This window comes from Prionailurus viverrinus, chromosome F1, assembly GCF_022837055.1.
Source record: "Prionailurus viverrinus isolate Anna chromosome F1, UM_Priviv_1.0, whole genome shotgun sequence".
NCBI classification, from domain to species: domain Eukaryota; kingdom Metazoa; phylum Chordata; class Mammalia; order Carnivora; family Felidae; genus Prionailurus; species Prionailurus viverrinus.
Window position 1 is genome coordinate 39,199,360 of NC_062577.1, and position 24,254 is coordinate 39,223,613.

Genomic DNA, 24,254 nt, shown 5'->3' on the forward strand with positions numbered 1-24,254 from the left:
ATAGCTTTAGATAAACAAAATCATACCAAATATATTCTGTGAGTTGCTTCCCTCCCTCCTCTCATCTTTTTCTCCCCCCTAACCTTATTTGAGAGTCAGCCATGTTGCGGCTTGTCACTGAAACCGTCACTGCTAAATAGTGGTTCATTACATGAGAAAACCACGACGTATTTTTCCACTCTACAGTTTTGGACATTTGGCTTGCTCGCAGTCTGTTGCTACCAGATACGGCTGCAGTCAATCTTTTCATCGAAGTTTCTCAAGGGCAGTGTTTTTCAAAGTGCGAGTTGTGACCCATTCATTTAGTGGGTCAGAAGGAGCATTTTTTAAAAATCAAGTGATCTAGGATAGGCATCTCATGTTGTAAAGTGTAGTTTCATAAAACGTTTGAATGCCGTAGCATGTATATATGCTCTATGCACATCCAGTCATCCTACCAAAACAGTTCCACCAGCAGCGTCTGGTCTGCTCCACATCTATACCAACACTTAACATTAGGATCTTTAATTTGTGCCAGTCCAGTGGGACTTGGATGGTTTATCACTTGGGTTTTAATTTACATTTCCCTCATTACTACTACCGGAGCTTGAGAAACTTCCTGTGCGTTGGCCTAGTTGGATTATTTTTTAAAAGAACCGTTTGTTCTCCCAGTTGTACAGACCTGACTGTTGAGGTGAACCCAACTTTGTAACTCAAGAAGATTCCCGTCTAACTGCCTACGGTTGGTGATTACCGTGGACCTTACGCTATCTAATGAATACAGCACATGTCAGATTGCGTGCAATTCGCAAAGGCACAGAAAAGCATGGAATAACCCCTTGATGAGACAACCTTAAGCAAGGCAGTTTTAAAAGAACCAAACCCTAGAGGCGCCTTGGTGGCTCAGTTGGTTAAGCGTCCAACTTCGGCTCCGGTCATGATCTCGTGGTCCGTGAGTTCAAGCCCCCCGTCGGGCTCTGTGCTGACGTCTCAGAGCCTGGAACCTGTTTTGGATTCTGTCTCCCTCTCTCTCTGACCCTCCCCCGTTCACGCTCTGTCTCTGTCTCAAAAATAAATAAACGTTAAACAAAAAAATTTAAAAGAACCAAACTCTAAAGTAATGTGTAGTAGAGCTTTGATCACAAGGGATATATTCCTAGCACCTTTCAGAATCTTCTAATCATTGAACACTACTACAGCAAACCAAACTCTGTAGTGAAATTTCCGTGTGGTAAGTAGAAAAAAAATAAAGCTGTATTGACGAGCTGATGCTAGGAATCCAATTAGACTCATTCATTGGGTCGCAGGTGCCTGTCAATCAATTGCCTGTGATTCACATTTGTATCTCAGCAGAATCTGAAACTATTTAACTGGTTTTCATCCTTTGGAGTTGTGTACAAATAGTTGAGACCACACATGTCAGATCTTTGAATGCCAAATGTCTTCGGTACTTTCTTTTATTATCATCATAGTCTTTGCATCAAGATACATAGCAATGATAGCAGGTTTCTTTTTAAAGCTTAGTATTAAATATTAAATATCTTTCCCCATTTTAATTTTACATTACTCTGCCAAGAAAAAAACAAAATTAAAAGTCAAGTTACTCGAAGCCTGGACACACTTCCATGATTAGCCGGGCTATGTAAAAGTTGGTGGCTGTGTTCTTCCTGCTGTAAAAGCAGATCCAGGCCCTAGAAAGATGGGACCAGGTTCTAATTGTTTTTGAAAAGTGTGCTACAAAAATGGATGGCCTGTTATAAGCCAGGTTACAAAGTAAGGGTGGGGGTAAGGAAGGGACATTTTCCTCCAGAAACAGGATTTCTGAAGAGTCCCAGTCCATCATTTTTTCCCAAAATGGCTGGAGGAGGGGTAAAATCTCAACATGAGCTTCGAAGTCCTGTCTCTGTGAGGGGACGGTAGTTGCTTTGCCAACGAGGGGGACTGCTGAGGCGGGGCATGTCTGAGTCGGACCATCCCTACCCTCCTCAGCTAGGGAAATGGAGAGTCTGTTGCCCAGTGGGTGTGAAAGTGGGCTGAAGCTTGGTTGGTACTGAATTCTCTACGAGGTTTCTTCTAGAAACAGACAACTCAGACTCTTCCTCTCACATCAACAAAGAAGTTATTTTTAAAAGCACTTGGGAAGTTCCTCCTCCACCCCTCAGGTGGGAAGGCTCAGAGAAGGGAGTCATCAGTACAGCCCCCCTCCAGGCCGTAACGGAATTCTTGAAGGTTGGAGACCCCGTAGAAGTGGACAAAGGCTGCTGCCACCACCAGGACGTGGAAAATCTGATGAGACTGGAACTGCAAGCGTAACAAGAGAAGAGCCTTTAGGACAGTGGCAAGGAGAGATTAGACGTAAGTAGCAGAAAGCAGTCTCCTCCTTGAAAACATTTTTTTTTGTATCATAAAAGTGGTATTTGCGTTGCAGAAAAATTTTAAAAATCTTATCGGCGATATGTCAAAATGGTAACCTTGGTTATTTCCCTGCCACGTAAATATATGCACCCCCAAACACTACCCGATCTCCGTGTCTCTCACCGCCATTTACTCAGACCTTTCACTGTGGCTGCTCTCACTCACCATCACAGGCCCTTCTGGAAGAGTCATCTCTTACCCATATGTCAAATTTTCCAGGAAAGAAGCGCTCAGGAATTCGAGCAGCATAAAGGCCAGCTCCGGTGATGTACATCACAGCCATGAGGAAGAACCAGCCCATCTGGCCCACTGTGGTGGCCTTGACAAAGCCCTCAGCAATAGTAAAGTGCATGGTGGGCACAACACCGCTCAAGCCAAGTCCCAGGAACACCCCTGAATAAAGCAGAGAGACGACTGTCAAGCAAGGAAGCATCCACTACACGGAAGGCACTGTTGTCTTTCTCCGGAATTCAGATGTGTATGACAATTACCTGTCCTCCATGTTTAGGAAATTGAGCCCCTTGATGGATAACAGCAGACATTTCGTCAATATCCAGAATGGGAAGAAGGCTGTGTAAGTGCTAACATCGCTATTACCTTGTAAGGAGCACCAAGAGCAACTATCCCCCGTTCTTTACTATTTGTTAAGAAATGTCAAGCCTTGCCAAAAAAAAAAAAAAAAAAAAAAAGGGTGGGGGGAGAGAGTGAGAGAGAGCAAAGGCCATATCTATCAAAGCCCTCTGATGGCTGACTCAGACACAGAGCCTAAATGGCAAGGCTTCAGGCAGATGGCTTGCAAGTCAGAGGGAAGTTGGGCACGTTTTCCATTAAGATCATAAAAGATTTAAGTAACAGAACTCTGACCTCCTGGGTAGACAGACACGCCCAGATCGGAAGTTGTCAAGGCTGCAGGGACACACGAGTAGGTTAAGAGGAAGGGAAGAATGGGTGTTTGTCTCCACACCACCACGCTAAACATAACTGGAGGGCAGGGACGACCTTCTGCGTTTCTGTGGATGCCCTTGTTAAAGCACGGTGCCTTATTCTTTAACTTCTTTAACTTATTCTTTTAACTGAAGGTTAAAACACAGCAGACATGAAGTCCAAAGGGCCTAAAGACTAGCGGCAACTTGTGTGTTGCTTCCAGAATAAAGCTTAAAAGGGGGGTCCAGATGAGCCAACACAAAGATGTGTATGCTGATGGCTGCTACAGACGTTGTGACCAGTGTTTACGCTCAAGGTACTTTTTCGTTCACCAAACCCAGTCTTCCATTCCCTTAGGAAAAATAACTCCAGGTGTTTGAATTTTAATCCCTGGGTTTGAGTGCTTAGGACTCAGGTCATTAAAATGACCATGCTGTGTGCATCTTTTAGCTTTCTGAAACCAAATTTAAGAGTAGTCATTTTTGGGGCGCCTGGGTGGTGCAGTCGGTTAAGTGTCCGACTTCAGCCAGGTCACGATCTCGCGGTCCGTGAGTTCGAGCCCCGCGTCGGGCTCTGGGCTGATGGCTCAGAGCCTGGAGCCTGTTTCCGATTCTGTGTCTCCCCTCTCTCTCTGCCCCTCCCCCGTTCATGCTCTGTCTCTCTCTGTCCCAAAAATAAATAAACGTTGAAAAAAAAAAAATTAAAAAAAAAAAAAAAAGAGTAGTCATTTTTATACTTGCAGTGGATTGATCAACTTGGTGACCAGGTGTCCTGTTAGCTAGCATGCCCCTGAAATAGTCTGAAACATGGGGGAGAACTGAACTTTGAAAATCCACGGTGTTTTGAAAGTTAAACACAAGTCCGGGTTCAGCTGGGCTCCCCAAACTGCAAACCACAGGGCCCAGGGTTGAGCCTATTAGGGCCCAAGGCCCAAATACAAATGAGGTTTACACTAGGGCTTCCTACCCACCTGCTCTTGTCTGCCGGTGCTTAGGAGTGGCAAACCGGTCCCACTGTGCCACAATGATGGCAGAGATGCCCAGGACACAGACGATGGAGAGGTAGATGAGCCGTGGCTGTGGGGAGCAGTAGAAGGAGTAATAGAGCCAGGGGACAAAGCTCCCCATAATCAGTAGAGCAATCCCTGAATAATCCAGTCTAAAAAAGAGCCACAAAAATGAAATGAATCAGTGGGAGAAAGGAAGACATCCTATGGCTTGTTTAACTTGTTCTTTCTGTTCACCTGCTCCCAGATCTGACCATTCTGTCTCCCTCATTTCCCATACAATCCCATACATACATTTCCCATACGATCCTATATCCTGGATCCAAACACCCACCAGGTCAAGCACGTCTGTTTTGCAATGGAAAAGTTTCTGCGAACCCCTGATCAATCCCTTCCCTCAGTTGTGGGCAGCCATATCTCCCCCTAGTGGATCCTTCGATTTAGGAGTTCTGTCACGATTCCCTGATTCCCAGCTTTCCATTCACAAAGGGCTCTGAATGCCCTCCCTTCAGTTCTGATTAAGTTGAGTTCCTAAAACAAAACCCTTAAAGTGGGAGCATTCTTAAGAGGTACTGTTTTGACTTAGTCGACTTTTTTAACGATAAAAATGTATTCCTGTTACCAGTGTTACAGGAAAAACAAAACAACCCACCATCACAACCAAAACCACCACCACCACCAAGCAAATAAACAGAACTCCGGGGGGCGCCTGGGTGGCTCAGTCGGTTGAGGGTCCAACTTCGGCTCAGGTCATGATCTCGGGGGTTCGTGAGTTCGAGCCCCGTGTCGCGGGCTCTGTGCTGACAGCTCAGAGCCCGGAGCCTGCTTGGGATTCTGTGTCTCCCTCTCTCTCTGCCTTTCCCCCGCTCACGCTCTGTCTCTCTCTGTCTCTCAAAAATGAATAAACATTGAAAAAAAATTAAAAACACAAAAACAACAAACAGAACTCCGGGCGCAGCGTGGGGGAATATGAAAAGCATTAGATGAGGGGCATCTGGGGCTGCCAGAGTGCCTGGGCAGCACAGATAAGCTTAACTTGACTGGTGGGTAGGAACGCTGGCAGAATGAAGCATGGAACACTGCCACACCCTGCCGGGCCAACAGGAAGGCCAGATAGTCCTGGGCACATGCTCGAAGAGCAGTCCACTGGCACCCCAAGTTTACAAAAGGACAGCGCTGCACGGTAAAAAATATGTTCCACACTCGGGTTCTATCAGTTGCGGAGGCTGTGGGGCATTTTTCCATGAAGGATTTAAGAGAAAAACTGTACCACCCTACTATGCCCACAAAATAGAAAGCCTTTCCCCTGGCCCGTCAATCAGGGAAACTTCGGGAGTTATTGGCGTTTCCACTACCCAGTCAGCCCTCCAGTCACAAGACGTTGACAGGCGCACGTGGTCTTTCCCTCCTGACGTTCTTTCAACTCACTTGGAAAAAGTCCGAGAGACTTTCTCTGAATGACAATAGACGGTGTGAAAGAGCCAGGAGAAGCTGAGACAGAGCACTGCACCCAGAAAGAACATCCCAAAAACCACCTTCTCCTGTAGAGGGGCCATGAAGTACATATTTGGTCTGAGCATGGTCAAGATTCCCAAAAAGAGAAACAGCACAAAACCTGTAGGAGGGAAAAGAAAAAAAAAAAAAAGCCTAAGGAAAAAGAGAGTACGTGCACTTTTGACAGTTGATGGCATTAAATCAGTACTAAAGCTACAAGGGTTGAGCTGTGGGAACCGCAGTCTAAAATTTCAGGAGAAAATGGCAACAGTCGTAGAAACCCTGACTAAAAGAGCATTTTTTTTTTTTTTTTTTTTTTGGAAATACCAGCATTTTGTTTTGACAGCAGGAATTTATGAACTCGAAGGGTCTGCCTCCATCGAGGACAGTTCTGCCAGGGATCACATGAGAACATCTAGTTCTAATTTCTTTTCCGGGTTCTAGGCCTTCGTCCTCTCGTCTCAGAGATCATGATCGAGGATCAATCCATCAGAATAGCTTTGCCCTTTTTCCTACCCATGGACAAAGGCTATACAATCCCTTGAGATTTGAGAAGACAAAAACAATGGGTATTTCCCCCACCCAGATCACTCACCAAGCAGATGGGTCCAGATGTTGCCAGTTTCTGTATGGATGCGGAAAATGCTCTTGAAGCAAGCCCGGAAGGAGGGCATCGGCGGTCTGTGGCCATGTAGCAGGTAGTCATTGTCCTTCAGCCAGTCGGGGAGTACGTCATATGGGATGACCCTCCAGCGTCCCTCCCAGACCTGGAATACATACACACTCTCTAAGAAGGGTCCCAAAGGAGGCCAGTCTTCCCAGGCACAAGGGGTGAAGGACAGCCAGTCTAGGAGAATGTCCAGCATGCTTTGGGTGGTCCTAGGTAACAGGGAATCAGCCAAGACAGAGTGTCAATGAGGCTATCACAGTACTGTGTATCTCGACCAATTTTTGTTAACGCCTTTGTTCTTCGTTCTGTTAGTTTATCTGGATGTGCTTTAGATTAAGCGTATCTCAATCTTTAAAATTTCAAAATTAATACAGTGAGTGAAAACAAAGAAATAGAAATGAAATATATGGTTTCAAAAAACATACTTTTTTTGCCCTCCTCTGCTCCTCTACTCCAGGGGATTCTGGTTGACCCCTGCTCGATCCTTTCCCCCCAGTAGATTCTAAGTCCTCCCTAGGTTGAGAGTGTGTCTTTTTAGAGCAGTGATTCTTAACCCAGGGCACATGGACAATGGACAGAATCCAGGGAGTGGATGGAAATTTGGATGGGAAGAAATTATTTTTATTTTCACTCACCTCTAACTGAAATCTAACGTTTCTTTCAATTATAAATGTGAACAACAAAGCCCAGTAGTTCTAGACCTTTTGACTGTCACCCACAGAAATCATAGATATTTTCATACATTAGCTTTGCAGATACCAAAATATTGTTATTCTTCACCGCTTAGAAATTATAAATTTAAATAAAATACGTTATCATTTTCCATGAATGCATATTTAATGTGTTCATAAAGGAGGCCCACATGAAAATTTTAAGTTTTAAAAATTAAAAAATTCTGATGACTGCCAAAGGGATCCATGGCCAAAAAAAAAAAAAAAAAAAAAAAAAGAAGCTAAGAACTTCTGTTTTAGAATATATTTTGAACAACGTCTAACATGGTAGGCAATACAGATTCAGGCATAAAAGTTCTTCGATCCAATGCACGTTTGCCAGCTGGGAGCATCCCCAGGAAGCCTGCCGTCCTTCTCCTTCCAGAACAGAACCCAGCGGGCTGTACCTTATACACAAACTCCTCCATCTTCTCCATGGCATGGTGGGCTTGCAGGGGAAGTGTCAGTACCCGCACTTCCTCCTCCTCTTCCTGGGGCACTGGGCATGCTTGCTCTTCTTCAGCCTGTAGGGGAAAAAAAAAAAAAAAACCCAAAACCCCAAAAAACAATCCTAAGAGTCATCTCATAAATGGTGCCATTCCAGATCAGAAAGATCCAGAGAAACCCAAGTTGAACGCTTTCTGCCTAGCTTCTCTCCTATACATAGGGCCTTGCGGCTTTTTTCTCTAAGAACATGACAGTGAGTTTATAACACTACAGTTCAAGCTTTATTCATACTTGGTACAGGCTAGGGTGGATGCTCAATTCAGCAGGCAGGAGACAGACTGACGGGGGCTGACATCAAAGCGATATCGGATTGGCACGTCAGTCCTACCTGTTCTTTAGGTCGGGACAGCCCATCCTTACCTCTTGGACAGTGGTTCTCAACTGTCCCCCATTTCCCAAATGTTTCTCTATTCCAGACCACTGAATTCTCAAAACAATGGAAAAGACAGAGTTGCAGAGATTCCCTTAACAATTTAAATCTGTTCCTAGTTCCCTGTGCACTGACTCTGGGGATTATATCATGACGGAAACTTTGTATTCCTAGCAGCTCCCAGAGGTATCAGGGCCTCCAAACTTGGTTCTGTAGAAAGCAGCAGCACTGAGTCCCGTACCCCAAGGAACCTTGACATAAAACTTGCACACGGGTGAGCACTCCCCTATCAGGGAGAGAGACTTTTCTCTCAGTCCCAAGGCTCCAAACCATGGAGATGGAAAGCCTGGAGGTTCAGCTCCTTCTCTGGGCTATTCTCTTTCTCTCTCCTGTTGATGGGCCCTGGGAAACAAATGGTCCCTCTTAAACTTTGTGATGTAGATTCCTGTTTGCCTACCCCAATGTCCATTCTCTCTCTCTTCCTCAGTAAAAAGGTCCTTGGTTTTACGCAGGGTGGCAATATTACTGTGATTTTACTCAGGCCGAGTGAAGAGGTCTAAAGTCCAGTGCAGCTGAATAGAATGATGTAACTAAGTTCTGGCCTATGGGCTGTAAATGGAAGTGTTGTGAGGTACTTCCAGAAAGGGTGGGCCCTTCTCCTTTTTCCCCTTACCCATTTTTGAGAGTAGTGAGCAAGAGAGCGAGCAAGGGAGGGGCAGAGAGAGAAGGAGATAGAGAATCCCAAGCAGGCTCCGCGTGGTCAGCGCAGAGCCCTATGTGGGGCTTGAACTCACCACTGTGAGATCACGACCTGAGCCGAAATCAAGAATCGGACGCTTAACCGACTGAGCCACCCAGGCGCCCCCTTCCCCCTTCCTCTTTTGTAGTGGCTCGTAGGTGGATGTGATGGGTAACATTAAGAATGAAGGAGGAGTGGGGCACCTGGGTGGCTCAGTCGGTTGGGCGTCCGACTTTGGCTCAGGTCATGATCTCACGGTTCGTGGGTTCGAGCCCCGCATCGGGCTCTGTGCTGACAGCTCGGAGCCTGGAGCCTGCTTCAGATTCTGTGCCTCCCTCTCTCTCTGCCCCAACCCACTCGCATTCTGTCTCTGTCTCTCTCAAAAATAAATAAACATTAAAAAAATAATAAAGAAAAAAAAGATACGGATAATACAGTATGATAAGGACTGGGATAGAGATACTCCCAGGGTGCTAGGGTTCCGCCTTTGGGGAGAGAGGGGAGATCGTAAAACAGTGGAGACTGACACAGGCCTAATGAGAGGTTCTGATCAAAAGAATGACTCCTGGGACGACAACTTACTTTGGTTGGGTTGGCAATGACCCGTTTGCCCTTCTCTTCTAGCAGGGGTCCCAGTTCAGCCAGCTCCACCGTGTCCGTTTCCCTGTTACTGGCAGGAGCCCCATTGCCCTGTGCCACCACAGATCCTTTGTGAGAAGACATCTGGCTGGTACCTCAATCCCCTGCAGCTTCAGCTTGGGGATAGGTTGGGGTCTCTCAGCCCCAGGGGGGCAGAGATCTCCCTGTGGTGGTAAACACTAAAAGCAAACACAAACATGAAGGGTATTGAGAATTGATTCCTCTTACAGTTTCGTATCCGCGAGTCGACACCGAGTAAGACACAGCTAATCCACGCACATCCTGTCTCCAATTCCGAAGGCCAGTTCACTGCTAAATTCAAATCCATTCCTTGTTCTCCCTCTTTAATATTAGTCTTTACTCAGAACTTCACTAATCTGACAGATAAGGTTGAAAATGTAACATCTGGTTGCTTGTCTTCAAAGGATCTGTGGTTATGGTACCAAACTGTCACCAAGAAAATCAGCTACTCACCTGCAACCCCCTCCCACAAGTGTGGAGCCCATTTAGTGAGGAGAGTCTAGCCGACCATTCCCAAAGCTATTCTGCCCAAGAAACACTTGGTTCTGAGAATGAGGAGCAAAAATACGAAGCCAGCCCCTGGCTGTAATTACAGTTGGCCCTTGAACAACACGGGTTTGAACTGCATGGGTCCACTTATATGCAGATTTTCCTCAGTACATATGTGTACAGTAATGTGAATGTAAATATATTTTCTCTTCCTCATGATTGTCTTACTATCATTTTCTTTTTTCCAGCTTACTATATCGCAAGAATACAGCATATACTACATATAACATACAAAATATGTGTTAATCAACTGTTTATATTATTGGTAAGACTTCTGGTCAACAGTAGGCTATTAGTAGTTAACTTGTGGGGAAGTCAAAAGTTATTATGTGGATTTTCAACTGTGCAGGGGTCAGTGCCCCTAACCTCTGTGTTGTTCAAGGGTCATCTATACTTCAAGACCACCCGAGCCGTAGAAATAAATTAAATGCCAACTGAACTCAGTTGGGCTTTATCTACAAATGCTCTGACAAACGTGCCTTGCATGCAGAAGGAACTTGGTTGAGAGCTAGAGGCCCGGGGGTTAATTTCTCTGCGATGTCTACTAATGCCATTGTAGGATTATAGCCTGGGTTCAACGTTTGTATAACAAGCTTTCATCACAATCTCTCCTTAAAGCAAGCAATAACTTACCTGGAAGCAGGAAGTTGAAGACAAGGAGGCAGCCCCAGCCTTGCCCTTTGCCACACACATACCAAACAACCGGCTCAGCAAGAGCTTGTCCCCACCACCACTGCTCATCATCTAAGCGCCACTCAAATTAGTCTTTCAGAAACTAGAGACAGGCACACAAATCCTTAACCAGAGAAACCTAGAACTCAGTTTTCTAGGAAAAACTTCAAACACTTGAGGTTCTCCTGAGTTGGACTTCAGGGAGTAGTCTTTCAATCAGGCCTCAGGGAGATGAAAATATGAAAATGATATCGAAAAAGAGAGGAAAAGTGCCCAAAGATGTCTGTCATCTTGTAAATTACTAGTCGAACCCCTCCCCCCACAACAAAGGAGTTTATTACTCCTAGCAATAGTAATGACCAGCATATTGGCATTTTTATGCACTGGTTATCCAAACCCAATAACCACAGGGCCAAACAATACCTGCACAGGGAGTGGGCTGCACTACCAGAGAGGAAATTTAAGCTTAGGGGATCCAACCCTTTTATAATAGGCAGTAATCACCACTGCTTGTGAGAGAGACACTGTATCTATCTCCCACCGCTGTTCACTATATAAGCATCTTTGATATCTTTTTTTTGTTTCAAGTTTTTATTTAAATCCCGTCTGTGTGTGTGTGTGTGTGTGTGTGTGTGTGTGTGTGTGTGTGTATGGTGTGTGTTTTTAAACATCTTTGATATCTGTACCAGTTCTCTTTTCATCCAAGACCGATTACAGTTCCTTCTCGGGGATTACAATTGGATATATGTAGTCAGATGAGGGCAGTCCTCAGGTTTCAAAAGTCATGCTATGCTCAACTCACAAGCACAGCTGACAGCGACAGGCAAGTCGAGTTCAAGAGAGCAAACAGTAACTCACTGTACAGCAGACCTTTATATGGTGTCAACACATAGACAGTTTTTCTTCCATGAAATGCGCAAGATTCTGACAAGACAGACGCCAGCCCGCAGCCATAGCCAACAACTGAGCCCAAGGTGAACAGGAAACCGAAGGCCCCTGAAAACCTCAGGAAATAGGCAATCCACATAAGAAACACTGGGAAATCTTTTTCAATAGGTTGACCGCAAAACATATTTCCTCAGAGTGAATAAACAGCTTTCCTCAGAAATAATTTATACAAGAGGAAAAAAAAAGTTTTGGGCCCTTTGGAGAGGTCTGAATAGGGGAATACACTTAGCTTAAAACACTGCTACCAGCACTTTAGAGGCAGGCCACCAAGAATAAATAAATAAATAAATGAATGAATAAATGAATAAAGAAAATATTCAGGTTCTGTGATATGTACCCTTGATTTTGGTCAGAACCTATACAGTATTTCAAAATGAATGAATGAATAGGGCAGCATTCTAGTTGGCAAGCATATGACTTATTAGCTTCTTGTCATTAGCTAAGGGTTTATGTACTTTTTCTTGTGCTTGTGGGGCTTTCTCCTTTTCCTCAGAGTAAGCCAATACATATTCACTGAATATGAATACAATATTCACTGAATATTTAACAAATATATTTAGCACTAGCACCCTAAGGTATTCTAAGGTACTGTGCAAAATACCCAGTTGAACAAGTGTCTTCAAAGAGCCTTTAATCAGATGGCACAAGGTCATTTGTGACATGTACAAAATCAGCGATACAATTTCACTGTTCCAGGAGGGCAGTGGAGGGAGAGAACACATAACCTAGGATGGCCACACACTAAATTCAGTTATTTCAAATGCTGTGTAACTATTTCACTTGAGGCAATGAGAATAACATAGGCAAACGTTTAAGTTGGGCAGTTAGGGTGAGAGACCCAATGCAGACTCCAGCTTGATATTCATTTTCTCATTTGATCTGCAAAGTTTTATACCCTCAAGTCTAATGTTCTCCTAGGATGATCTCTGTCTCTTGGCCATCATTAGTCTTTTCGCTTTCAGTCCAAATCACTCTCTGTTAATTCTTCTGATTTCCCTCTAGCTCCTCTGTCACTAGCTCCTACACCTCCCCTCAGCGTTGTCTTCTAGGCCCCGAGTCACTAAACATAACAGACATCCTAGTTAACTCACAAACCAGCCATCAGCTGCAACTCATCATACAAGATACGGCATCATGCATCATGTAAAGTACATACAATGGAGGTCAATGGAGATCACATCATCATAGTGAGCAAAGTCCATTGTCCGGTTTGGTCTTGTAAACTGTAGCAACACAGAGACAGGAAAGGGAGAGATAGGGATCGGAGGTCTGGCAAGAGAGGAGAGCAAATAACACTAGGACCTGGAAATATAACTTCTGATAGGGTGACCACTCACGAACAACTGGGGATGGTTACAAGCAAGTGTTTTTGTCTCTATTGTATAAAACCAGCACAAACCCTTAAGGTCTCAGGACTGATTCTGAGAACACTCAGGAGCATCAAATATACTTCAGCTTTCTGCCAGCTTTCTACATCCTTATGTATTTTAGAGGAAATACATTTCCCCTCAAACTCGCCACACCCAATATAGCAAATTATAACTGGGCCTAACTCCACTGAGTGCATTTTTGATGGGATTTCGTCAATTCAAGCTAATAAAATCTTTACCACTAAGCCTTCCAACTGGATAAACCTATGATATTAGAGAATAAAGCTGTGGAGGCAGGGAGGTGTTTGTGCTCCTATAAATAAGATAATCCTGTGCCACACTTGGGAAAGAACTGATTCTTAATCACCGGCCAGTTCTAGCTACAGTTTGTATCCCTCACAGTTGCTGGAGACGTTTATTCTGTGAGCCAGTTCTGTGAACCAGTTTCCCTCCTTCCCTGGAGTCAAAGGCATAAAGCTTCTTCTGGGAATTTTTAATCTAGAGTCCCCGGACCCTTAGAAATTCTGTGGCTAGGCATGGGTAGGCTCTATCTATGTCTGCCCGACTCTATTGTTCTAAAGCAAGATTAGTCTAGCGGTCAAGTCAAAGAACACAGCCATCTTCTCGATGCACGCCTCTGTTAGAGGTGGTTTCACAACTGCTGGGGGAAAAATGAGTCAAGACCAAGGCCTATGTTTGAAAATCACCAAATTGCAGTAATGGTGCCTTGGCTTTCTCACGGGATGCTAAGTGTCACTGACTTAGAGTCTGAAGTGGAACATCACAATCTAACTTCTTTTGTAGCTCTTCTCCAGCTAGCCCAACAGAAGGAGTCTTTTTGATCCCAAACAGAGACAGAGAACCTTTTTCAAATGCCATGACAAAAAAAAAAAAAAAAAAAAAAAAAAAAGTACACAGGCTTATGGAGTTGTATGCCAGTCCCTGTTTTGAATACCTGGCTTTCAGATACATGGTCGATACAGTTATACATCACAGCAGTCACTTTACAAGGTGTACCTCAGAAGCCCCAACCTAGATGCATGCCTAAAAGTCAATCAGTCGGAACTGGTTTGCCTACAGGGCACGTTCAAGGATCCTTTCAATCTAAGATAACTACAAACTTTATAAACATTAATCATGCCAACGTTTCTGAACAGGAAAAGGGGATTAACTTTGAGCACAGTGAGAGGAACAAACTCCGGTGGGCAACATTAGAGATAAACGGACATTAAGGGAAAAATGTAATGACTTTGATGAGTATCCGTACTAGGAAAAAAACAAACAAAAACAAACACCATAATTAATAAAGCTTCTGGGTTTAAGGATGACTGTTTAGTTCACCAGTGTGATTACAGGTAGATGGGACAGGATAATATAGCAAGAGTGTTAAAGAGTTTCAGTGTGGCTTTATAGTATAGGAGTCAAAGGACATTTCCTAGGCAAACAGAGAACGAACTTAACTGGCCTAGAAAGAAGCACAAACTCTATTCTTTCTCCATCTGATAATATCTATTGATTATTTACAATGTTCATGGCACTGTGGCTACAGAGATAAGGCAAAGGAGCATTAGAGGCCTAACATGGTTGCTGACCTCTATTTTGAGAGGGGGCAATAATTTTTGTTTTCTACAAGGCCAAACGTCAGTAAATGCTGGAGGAGAAGTTCAGAAGAAAAGTTCAACTTTAGTTGGAACGATCAGGAAAGGTTTTGTGGAAGATTTTAAGGAAGTATCTTGATAGGTAAAGATGGGACTAGTGGCCATTCCAGAAGCACACCTGGTATGAACCAAAGCAGGCTTGAAAGAACATAGTGCCCAGGGCAGTGAATAATCCATTTTTCTATAAGGGAATCTTCCAAAGGCAAAATGAGGCCAGACTGAAAAAACTGAAGATAGCCTAAAAGCCTACTTAAGGTGGTACACTTTACCCATTCGCAATGGCGAGCCTAGTGATAGGCAGAGTGGTCATTTATTTTTTAAATCCCTTCAGAATCATGTAAATTTTTTGGCCACTGAGAACAGAAGGCTTTCAGATTCTACTCGGCAATTAGGTATATTCTGTGGAGGTCTACCTTAAAACCAAAGCTTTGAAGACCTAAAATCTCAAACATGAGATGGCATACATCGATGTGAGATTTCTGAGATAATAAAATTCCGTTTTCCCCCAGTTTGGATTTTGCTCACATTTCAGCTCTTAGGATTACCTTAAATAAAGGTAAATTGTCCACTAATCTCCCTTTCTCTCCCAAGTCGAGGTGGGGACACTGTTACGGTTCGATCTGCCAAGGACTTGTGGTCGAGGACCCTGGGGGCTGCCCCTGCCACCAAAGGCTGAGAGAGGTGGTTCTGCGACCCAAGCCCGCACCCCCCACTCCCCACTTGCCTGGCGCAGCGGCCTTGGGAGCCGGCTTAGCTCTGGCCTGGCCCGTCTCGATACAGGGCCGGAATCCAGACGTCTCGACCTCCCACCGGGGCTGGGAAGACTCGGCACTCACCAGCACTGTGGCAGTCGGGAGAAAGTCGGAGGACGAGCAGCCCACCCGCCCTTAAATTGTAGTGGAGGCCGCCTCGGAGGCGGCGCGAAGTGGGAGGGGCCGGAAATGTTTACAACCCCGACCGCAGAGTAGCCGGGAGGCGCGGCCGGCTCCTGGGTGGGGGTCTCGAGACCCTTGGGGCTTCTGGGCAAGTCAGTCCCAAGGGCTGTCCCAGCCTCAGGCCTGCGCCGAGGCTCCCGGGGGTTCCTGAGCTGCGGCCGATCCCCGCACACCCGCTCGCCGCAGCAGCCGGGGGGAACTTACGGCCACGGCCGGCAGGCGGGCTCTGCTGGGGGCCGCGATCCCCGGCGCTACATCCCGCGGCGCTGGAGGCGGCCTGCGGCCGAGCGGCCCCGGATCTTCAGCGCCTTCCCCGCGCCGGAAGGGGCGCGCGACCACTCGGCGTCACCTCCGTGGCCGCGTCACCTCCTCTCGGGTGCTCCCTCCTCCTCCTGACAGGCATTCCTCCCGCAGTTCCAATCACAGGCCCGGTCCCCTCGGCCACGCCTCCCGCTCGCGGGGTGCCGCCCCATCCGACCTGGCCCCGCCCCCTACGCGGCAGGCCCCACCTGCGAGGCCCTGTTTCCCGCGGCAGGCCCCGCCCCCTCGCTCCGCTCCAATCGTGAACTCCTCCTCTAAAAGGACCACACCTCCAAGTCACTAACTGGAGCACGCGATAGAGAAGGAATTTCAGGGAATTAGACCGAGCCCTGCGAAGGAATGCCAAATTCCCTACCGTGCACCTTGTTCACTAAATTGGGAAAGTCCCTCCACTTCATCTGTTACCAATGCCAGTCATTTTATTTCCGAAAACACTTAATTCCTTCTTCAATTTCATGGTCCCTCCCTCCAATCCACAAATATTTATTGAAGCGCTTATCATGTGCTAGCACTGGGCTGGACTTAATTTTGGTTAGTTATTTCTGTTTGGAAACAGCGGAATTGTTTCTAAATAGTCTTGCTTGACGGCTCCCTGCTCCAGCTCCGTGTTCTCATATCGCAGCCAGAGTGGTGGCACCAGAATGCTTGTCGGGAGACTATTGGATGGTGCAGCCCTCATCTGAATCACAGAACGCAGAAATTTTGAGGAACTGTAAGTCAGTTCTTTCAATTCTCCCAAGGATAGTACATAGCTGGTGCTATTCTAGATGCTGAGAGAGAAGGTAATTTATTATAACCTTACATGGATGCCTAAAGCCAGTGGGATGAAATCTTTCAGTGCTGGTAAAGGCATGGGCTCAGGAGTCGGATAGAACCAAGTTTCGGGCCCTGACCAGCTTATGATCTTTAGAATGTTACTGAACCCCTCCAAATAAGAATGATCTCATCTGGAAAATGGCAATAAAATAGTGCTATTTCAGGGGCGCCTGGCTGGCTCAGTCAGTGGAGCACACAACTCTTGATCTCTGGGTTGTGAGTTCAAGCCCCACATTGGCTGTAGAGATTACTTAAAAAAAAAAAAATCTTAAAAACATAGTGCTATGTCACTGGCTCTTGGATAGGATTAAACAAGATAATTTATGGAGGCTCTTAGTGTGATTCCTGGCAAAAGGTGAATGCTTCATGAATGTTAGCTATGTGTTGCCCACTGTATAAAACCTCAGAAACTTCCGTTGTTCACAGGATTTTTTTTAAGTTTATTTATTTTTGAGGGAGAGAGAATCCAAAGCAGGCTCCATGCTCTCAGCACAGAGCCTGACAAGGGGCTTGATACCACCAATCATGAGACCAGGAGCTGAGCTGAAGTCCAGAGCCAGCCGTCCCCACAGCATTGAGTTTTAAATCTCTTCCTGGTAGTGTTACAAAGGCCTTTCTCAGCTGGCTCTCACCTACTCTCAGAACTCTTCCTCCTCTATTTTCCTTCTGGCATTTAGGCCTCAAAGAACTTCTAGTTCTCCAAATGTGAACTTCTCTTTCATTCCTCCAGCCTTTTTCAAATGCTGATCCTTCTGCTAGATTGCCCTTCCCCCCCATTCTCTGCTGCAAGATCCAAGCAATTTACAATGCTCAGTTCTGGGTTTGCCTTTGGACTGAGACAATCCTAGGTTCACATTCTGGCTCTGCCAGCCACTGACCGACTTTGACTTTTGGCAAATCCTTAATCTTAGACTCACAGGATTATCATAAGGATTAAATTATATAGACGAGTACTTTGCACAGTATCTGTTACATGGCTAACTCAAAAATGTCTTTCTTCTCTGAATCTTTTCCAAAACCTTCCCATCTGCACCTTGTATCTCTGCTATTAATCACACTGCACACAGTGTTATAATTGTTTATCACTTGCCTATCTTACTCTAGACCGAGTTCTTTGGGGATTGAAGACCAATGTTGGTCATAATTGTGTCCTCAGGAACGAGCACAGTGCTTAGAAGGTGGCAGGTCCTTAGAGTACATCCTGTTTGTATGTCGAGTGAATGAGGCAGAAACCCATGTAAGACAAGAAATGGTGAGCTTCTGTGTGGGAAATGCTCTTTGCTGCACTGCTTCACTATTTGAGCCTAATAATTAATCCCTGTGCAAGATCTTTCTTTTTGGAGGTGAGGTGGCCAGGTGTATCTCGCAGAGAACAGTGGCATACACATACGAGTTGATCGAGAAATGTTTGATGGAATACTCGTAACAATTTATTGACAACTCTGCTATATGGAGGGGTGAATTCTGGGGGTCCCACAAGCCTTTCTTTTGGGGCCCCAGGGAAAGCAACACATAGTTCCATGCAGAGAAGCAGTGCCGACCTTCTTCTTGAGGCCATTTCATTGTTCTATTCCAATGGGACTAACAAAGAAGATCGGAAGAAGCTGCCCTAGTCCAAATCTGGGAGAAGTGGGTGGATTGTCAGAGCAGAGGAGAAGGGCAGTTAGGACAGATGGGCCTGGGGGTGGCCAAGCCTATCCAGGCACCAACAAGTCTGGCTGGGGCTGGTGATATCAGGTTACTTTTTAAAGGGGAAAAGCTGCTCATCCAAACAGAAAGACAATACTTTCATTTGTTTGCCAGGTACCCTGAAGGGTAAGTTTGGCGAAGGGAGGGCCAAGAGAAAGGAGGGAAAGAGTGGCCAAACCAAGGGACCACTGTGATCATACCTGGGCTCAAAAAGCATCCCCTCTAACTTCGGTTCTCCTCCCCCTCCCTTAGGAGCCTCCGGGGAGAAGTTGAGCTCCTGCCTCTGCTGAGACAGCTGTTAAGCGATCACTGAGTGTGTGGCCAGGTCAAATTTCAGCACATGGTACCACTGCTCAAAGGTTCTCTGGAAGACCTGGGAGGAATTCTGTGCTGGGAAATCCTTCCTCCCCAGATTCGCAGACATGAAAAGCCTTAGGAACAAGGACCCCAGACACAACAACCCTGTAGGTTTAACACGGGAGCCTTAGCCCCATTTATTTACATAGCCAGAGGTCTCTGCCACAAGCAGCAGTCTTAGACTGTGGGTAGCCATTTCCTTCCAGCCTGGGCAGGGGCTGGGAAAGACAGACACACAAATACATATTTCAGATTCCCTTCTCTGATGTCTGAAGAAATCATTTTCTCCTTTCCTCCAATCTTGAGGAGACCACCTCTGTGAGGCTGCTCAACTTGCGCTCACTAACACACACACAGAATCTGCTGTGGGTTAAGCACCGAATATTAAGTAAAACCCATTACATAGATTGTTCCTTTCATCACAGACACAGAGTGTGATGCTATCAAGGAACTAGTCAGTACAAGCAGCGAAGGTACATGCTTCCTTCTTTCTGACCCATGGAAGAGATGTCTCCACGGGCCTGACCTGGACCTTCTATCACAGGGAGATTTGGGGGGCTCTTTCAGGGAACGACTCAGCTTTAGCCCTCTTCCATGGCTACAAGGATGTCATTCCTGCAGGTATCCTCCAGATTTCAGCTCCAGAGTAAGACAAAAAGGCTGACACTGCCAGGAAAGGAACCTAGGGCTTATAGCACTTGAGTACTGGCTGAGGACAGTTGCAAGGAACAGGACCAGGGACACAGGCCCACGGAGCAGGAAGCTCAGTAGGTGAATCGCATCTTTTGTGAGTAGCCCAGTTTGTCCAAGTTGGGATGGCAGGCCAGCTGCACCATGGGGGGTGGCCCGCAGAGCAGCAGCAGCACACCATCCCCTGGGGCGGGCAGGTGTTCCCGGATCATGTCAGCAGTCACAAACCCCTTGCTGTAGGCCCAATCTGCAGTATAGAGGAGAAGAGAGAGCAGACATTCCAGACCAGACCCGAGCTGACAAAGGGCGGAGTACCATGAGGCGGGGAGGAGGGGGAGCCCCGGAGAGCCTCCAGAGAAGGTCTCAAGTTGTAGCAGCAGCTAGACGGGGAGACTCAGCCTGCTTCAGCTTCACAGCCATGCCTGCCACCCACCCGGAAAACAGGAACCAGAAGGAAAGGGCCCAGGAGATCACCATGTCTGTTGCACTCACACTTGGGAGTGTGGCAGTACCAGGGAGGGTTTGTTTCACTGAAATCAGAACCCCCAGTGCGGGAAGGCCCTGATTTGGAGGTGTCCAGGAACGGGGAGGGTACCTTCTGGGGGGTGATCCAGAGTGAACCAGAGCTTAAAGCGACTGGGATATCGGGCCTGCAGTTCCTCCAGCTCGTCCCGCAAGATTATGTCCTTTTCAGTCTGAAATGAACGGGGAAGCAAAGATTCTAGGAGCCTCATGAGGCCCATGTACAAAAAGTTCGCCGCTCTGACAACTTTCCAACCGGGACAAAATTAGAGAGCCAAAGTTCTAGGGAATAATCAGGGCTTTTAGAGAGTTAGCGTGAGGCAAAGAGAGGGGAACGGCCTTTATTTACACAGTATGGAGGAATAAAGATGAAATATTTCACAAAGGAAACCCAAGGAGCAACTTTTTAGGCTTAGGACTCGGTTCCTTAAATGTGTCCTTTTCATGTTTCCTTGGGGGCCAGGGAAGGAATTTGGCCCCATGCTCTGTCCTCCTTGCGGTAGTAGAGGGTCCTCTACCTTGCAGGGGGGACCTTGGACAAAGGCTACAACAGGCTCTGGACTAGCTCTGCCTGCCGGCGCCGCATCTCTCAGGCTGCCTGCACAAGAGCTTTAAGGACCCAGGTGTGAGAAAAGTAAACCAACCTGGTTGGCAAAAAGCAGAGAGCACTGGGTCGGATCTTCAGGGTCCTTCAGGATGGCCCGAATCAGCTGCAGCATTGGGGTGATTCCTGCAAAAAGGCAGCCCACCATGAGACAGGATGGCCGCAGACCCTCCCCTGTCCCAGCTCCTGAGCTGACCAACCACTCATCTTAATTCTTTCTACCCATTCACCACCCCGCTCCATTTTTCCTTTAGTATCCCGATCCTCGAATCCTCTCCTGTGTCCTGGAGCACTGACATTCCTGGACAGAGATCCCCTTGACCCCACACTCAACATCATGTCTGGTAGGTGCACTGTGGTCATGCTCCATATTCACATAAGATCATACAGTTAACAAACGGAGGGTTGATGGGGGTGGGAGGGAGGGGAGGGGAGGTGATGGGCATTGAAGAGGGCATCTTTTGGGATGAGCACTGGGTGTTGTATGGAAACCAATTTGACAATAAATTTCATATATTAAAAAAAAAAATAAGATCATACGGTTGAAATCCTTCTAAGGAACCAATCTAAGACCCTTCCTCTGAAAGTCTGTTGGAGGCTTGGACTCAAATGTCACAGATAACTGTAAGTACCTACTGATTCAGTGATGAGGGTTCTGGAACACTGGACTTGAGGGTTAAGTGCACGTGCTTTGGAAGTGGACAGAGTTAGAAACTAACCCTACCTCTGGTCATTACTGTTTACCCTGTGGAAACCCTTCAACTTCTCGCAACCTCTATTTTTTTCATCTGTAAGAGGGGAAGACTAATATCTACTTCATAGATACACACATAAAGTGACTAGCATAGTGTCTAATATTTAGAAATGTTCACTGTTTGTTCTTTCTCTTCCTTCTTGCCTATCCTATTTCTAGCTGCTTCTCCATTCTCACCTAAAAATTATTAGATTCATTCCATTTGAGGTCTTAGGAGAACCCACATGATTTATTTCTCTCATTCTATTAGTTAAAAAAAAAAAATTCCTTATTTATTTATTTTTTGGTTTCTACCTGATTATGATTTTGTTTTCCAGATATCAGGGAGTTCTAAGCATCACCAGGAATCCCCCGACTAACAGCTTGGCTATGATTACCAAACCTTCTGAGGGTCACTTGGGCGTTTTCATGGCAACAACCAATAATGGTGGGAGAGAATGGCCCCTCAAGTGATATACACCTGTTCCGCCGGCAATCATTCCCAGTTTCTTCGCCACTTGGGGTTCTGGCGGAGATTTTTTGTTGGGCTGAATGCTAAAATTCCCTGAAAAGTCAAGTTAAGAGAGGGGTGGAAGAAAAAAGTCAATATGGGGGACTAAGAAAACAAATATAGAACTGAAGATGTGTCCCAGGCCGGTTTAGCAGCTGCAATGAAATCTGATCCTGGAGCTTGGGTGGAGGTTTGAGTTGAGCCAGCCTTGACAATGATACACTTGAGGGACAATGGGGCCAGGACTATCCGTCCCATATTATTAAGTACCAGTCAGTTTAGGGCCACACAGTGAGTCATTAGCTGCCTCTGGCAGACCGTCACTCCCTGGTGAGGGAGACAGGCATGGGGCCAGGTGTGAATCTATTTTCCCAAGTGGCACAGAGCAGCTCCAGAGGCTTGCTAATGCACACAGCTGTTCCCATGGGCAGGGATGAAAGCTATGTCTGGCTATCTAAACTGCTCAACTTGAGAAGCGTTCGGGGGAGGGAAAGAGAGACATAGGTTTGCTTTTGGCATCTCCACAGCAGTCATGGCTGGTGAGCTCCAGTGGGTAGGGAGCCGATCCCTGTGGCAAACGGAACTGAGAAATATGCCTTTCCAAAATATCAGCGCTATGTTTAAAGGGCAGGTCTGGCCCTTGCCCACGTACTCACATACATGCACAAGCACGGCCACAGTGTGCCAAGTGGACTACACGTACTGGAGAAGTGGGAGATAGGCTCAGGGAGAAGAGGGGCCGTTACCTTTCCCAGTGTAAGTGAGCAAACCACTTGGCCCTCGAAATTCCACCACATCCCCAATCTTCAGGCTGTTTAGGTACTGAGACATCTTCCCTCCCTCAGGAAATTTGGGGTGCACACCCTTCAGGTACACCTGGTAAGACAGAATGGAAAACACTTTATCTGGAATGTCACTGGCTTCTGAGCTGAAGCTACAGCAGGAACTACGCATGTGCTATCGTCCCCAGTCTACATACTTTCTTCATATGCCCTAAGGACACATGTCTCCTGCTATCAAACAAATCTTGGAAGTTTACAAATTCCAGAAAGAGAGGGATAAGGTGCTCCTGGGGTTCCTTCCTACCCACTTACCTTAATGACAAGATCCACGTAGCCTTGGTCCTCGTCACTGGTGACAGGAGTATATGGCCTGATGACCAGGCTGCCATCGATCCGGGCAGAGAGGTAGACATGTTTGCCTGGGGACCATGTGTAGAGCTACATAAGGGCTGCTGGTGGACGTGTAGCCTTCCTGTCACCTTTCAAAATACTCAAGGAGTTTTGAGAACAAGGATGTCTTGCTTCCTAGAGTGGTTCCAATGAGATAGCAGGCAGGGAGGGCCCCTTAGGGCCCTCAGAAGCCCCCATTGGAGAAACGCTTGTCAACTACTGCCAGGACCTTAGCAGTAGCAGGAGAATTGAGGGTCTGGGCAATGAGGAAAAAATAAATTTTGCTCAGGGGGAAATACAAACAAATCCTGCAGGGAGGAGGAAGAACTAGTGAGTGTCAACGATGTCTAGGGGCACAGAAGCCACACCCTGAAGGGGCCCAGTGGTCAGTGATACCTCGCCAATCCAAGCTGGGTAGGGAAGGGGAATCACCCTCTTAGGATACCAGGGAAAGGAGCCCACTCCACACTTTCCTTACCCACAGGCAGCCCCAGAACGTGGTGGGCGGTGGGCAGGGCAAAGCGGAACCTCTTGGTGTTGTGGCTCACAGTCTGGAGGATGGACGACACACACGTTTCACCAGGCAGGTCTGGTGCTGCAAAGTGCTTTGGGGCATCCCAACCACAGTGGATGGTCCCTCCTCTACCCGGGCTTTCCTCTACAACTTACCGTCTTGTCTAGCAGTCGCAGCAGGTACTTCTCATTGGGGTCCAGGAGAGTGACCTTTGGCCGGCGGGACTTTCGAACCAAGTACGAGCCCAGAGCCAGGCCAAGCACAGTCAGCAGCCCCACCCCCAGGGAGGCCAGCAGGACTGGGCTCTGTGGGTAGAGAAGGCAGCGTGACCATCATGCTGGGGAAGAAGCCGGGGAGTGGGTGGTGACTGTCCCATATGACCAGCCGCCCCAGGGATGGCTTTCCCGAGCTCCAGCGAGAGAGCCTTTCACGGCCAGAAAGGTAACCGGGGAAGGGTCCCAAGCCCGACTGTGCGGTACCGGGACCCCGGATTCCAGGGCAGGTGTAGAGCCCTGCGGAGCGGGGTCGGCGGCGAGAGCCCCAGGTCCGGAGCTGAGTGTCCAGAACGAGATGGGGCGGAGTCCCCTGGTGCAGGACGCGGAGCAAGGGTCTCACCGGTTGGAAGCCCATGACCGTGCACCTCGTCCTCCACCGCCAGGCCCGCGGACGGATCCCACAATGCGCCGCGGGGCGGGCAGGAGGCGGGGCGGGCAGGAGGC

At 46.9% G+C, this 24,254-nt stretch overlaps 2 protein-coding genes across 3 annotated transcripts; both read right to left on the reverse strand.

Moving 5' to 3' along the window:
* Positions 1 to 1,403: 1,403 nt before the first annotated feature.
* Positions 1,404 to 15,995, reverse strand: ADIPOR1 (adiponectin receptor 1). 2 transcript variants are annotated; one of them, XM_047840942.1, is made up of 8 exons: positions 15,811 to 15,995; positions 9,397 to 9,632; positions 7,606 to 7,722; positions 6,414 to 6,585; positions 5,753 to 5,939; positions 4,289 to 4,476; positions 2,594 to 2,787; positions 1,404 to 2,280 (listed from the first exon to the last, which is right to left on the reverse strand). In XM_047840942.1, the coding sequence occupies exons 2-8, from the start codon at positions 9,535 to 9,537 to the stop codon at positions 2,152 to 2,154; spliced, it is 1,128 nt and encodes a 375-aa protein (XP_047696898.1). In that variant the 5' UTR covers positions 9,538 to 9,632; positions 15,811 to 15,995; the 3' UTR covers positions 1,404 to 2,151. The 2 variants fall into 2 exon arrangements, with proteins under 2 accessions (XP_047696898.1, XP_047696899.1); XM_047840943.1 differs by lacking the exon at positions 15,811 to 15,995 and adding an exon at positions 15,396 to 15,771.
* A 2,902-nt stretch (positions 15,996 to 18,897) lies between these two features.
* On the reverse strand, positions 18,898 to 24,254 carry LOC125155679 (NADH-cytochrome b5 reductase 1). Its single transcript, XM_047841187.1, has 9 exons — positions 24,151 to 24,254; positions 23,691 to 23,840; positions 23,500 to 23,572; positions 22,944 to 23,050; positions 22,596 to 22,725; positions 21,820 to 21,903; positions 20,646 to 20,731; positions 20,075 to 20,174; positions 18,898 to 19,726 (listed from the first exon to the last, which is right to left on the reverse strand). Exons 1-9 carry the CDS (start codon positions 24,163 to 24,165, stop codon positions 19,554 to 19,556), a joined length of 918 nt encoding a protein of 305 aa, XP_047697143.1. The 5' UTR covers positions 24,166 to 24,254; the 3' UTR covers positions 18,898 to 19,553.

Bases quoted from the DNA above. Each gene is read 5' to 3' on its own strand.
- LOC125155679 (XM_047841187.1), bottom strand. The intron at 22,726-22,943 runs GTAAGTGGGTAG...CTGTCTTACCAG, and splicing joins ACGTGGATCTTGTCATTAAG to GTGTACCTGAAGGGTGTGCA. The intron at 19,727-20,074 runs GTACCCTCCCCG...TCTATACTGCAG, and splicing joins TCTGGATCACCCCCCAGAAG to ATTGGGCCTACAGCAAGGGG.
- ADIPOR1 (XM_047840942.1), bottom strand. From the start codon at position 9,537: ATGTCTTCTCACAAAGGATCTGTGGTGGCACAGGGCAATGGGGCTCCT. The intron at 6,586-7,605 runs GTACAGCCCGCT...TATGTATTCCAG, and splicing joins TGGAGGAGTTTGTGTATAAG to GTCTGGGAGGGACGCTGGAG. The intron at 2,788-4,288 runs GTGGGTAGGAAG...TGCTTTATTCAG, and splicing joins GCACCGGCAGACAAGAGCAG to GGGTGTTCCTGGGACTTGGC.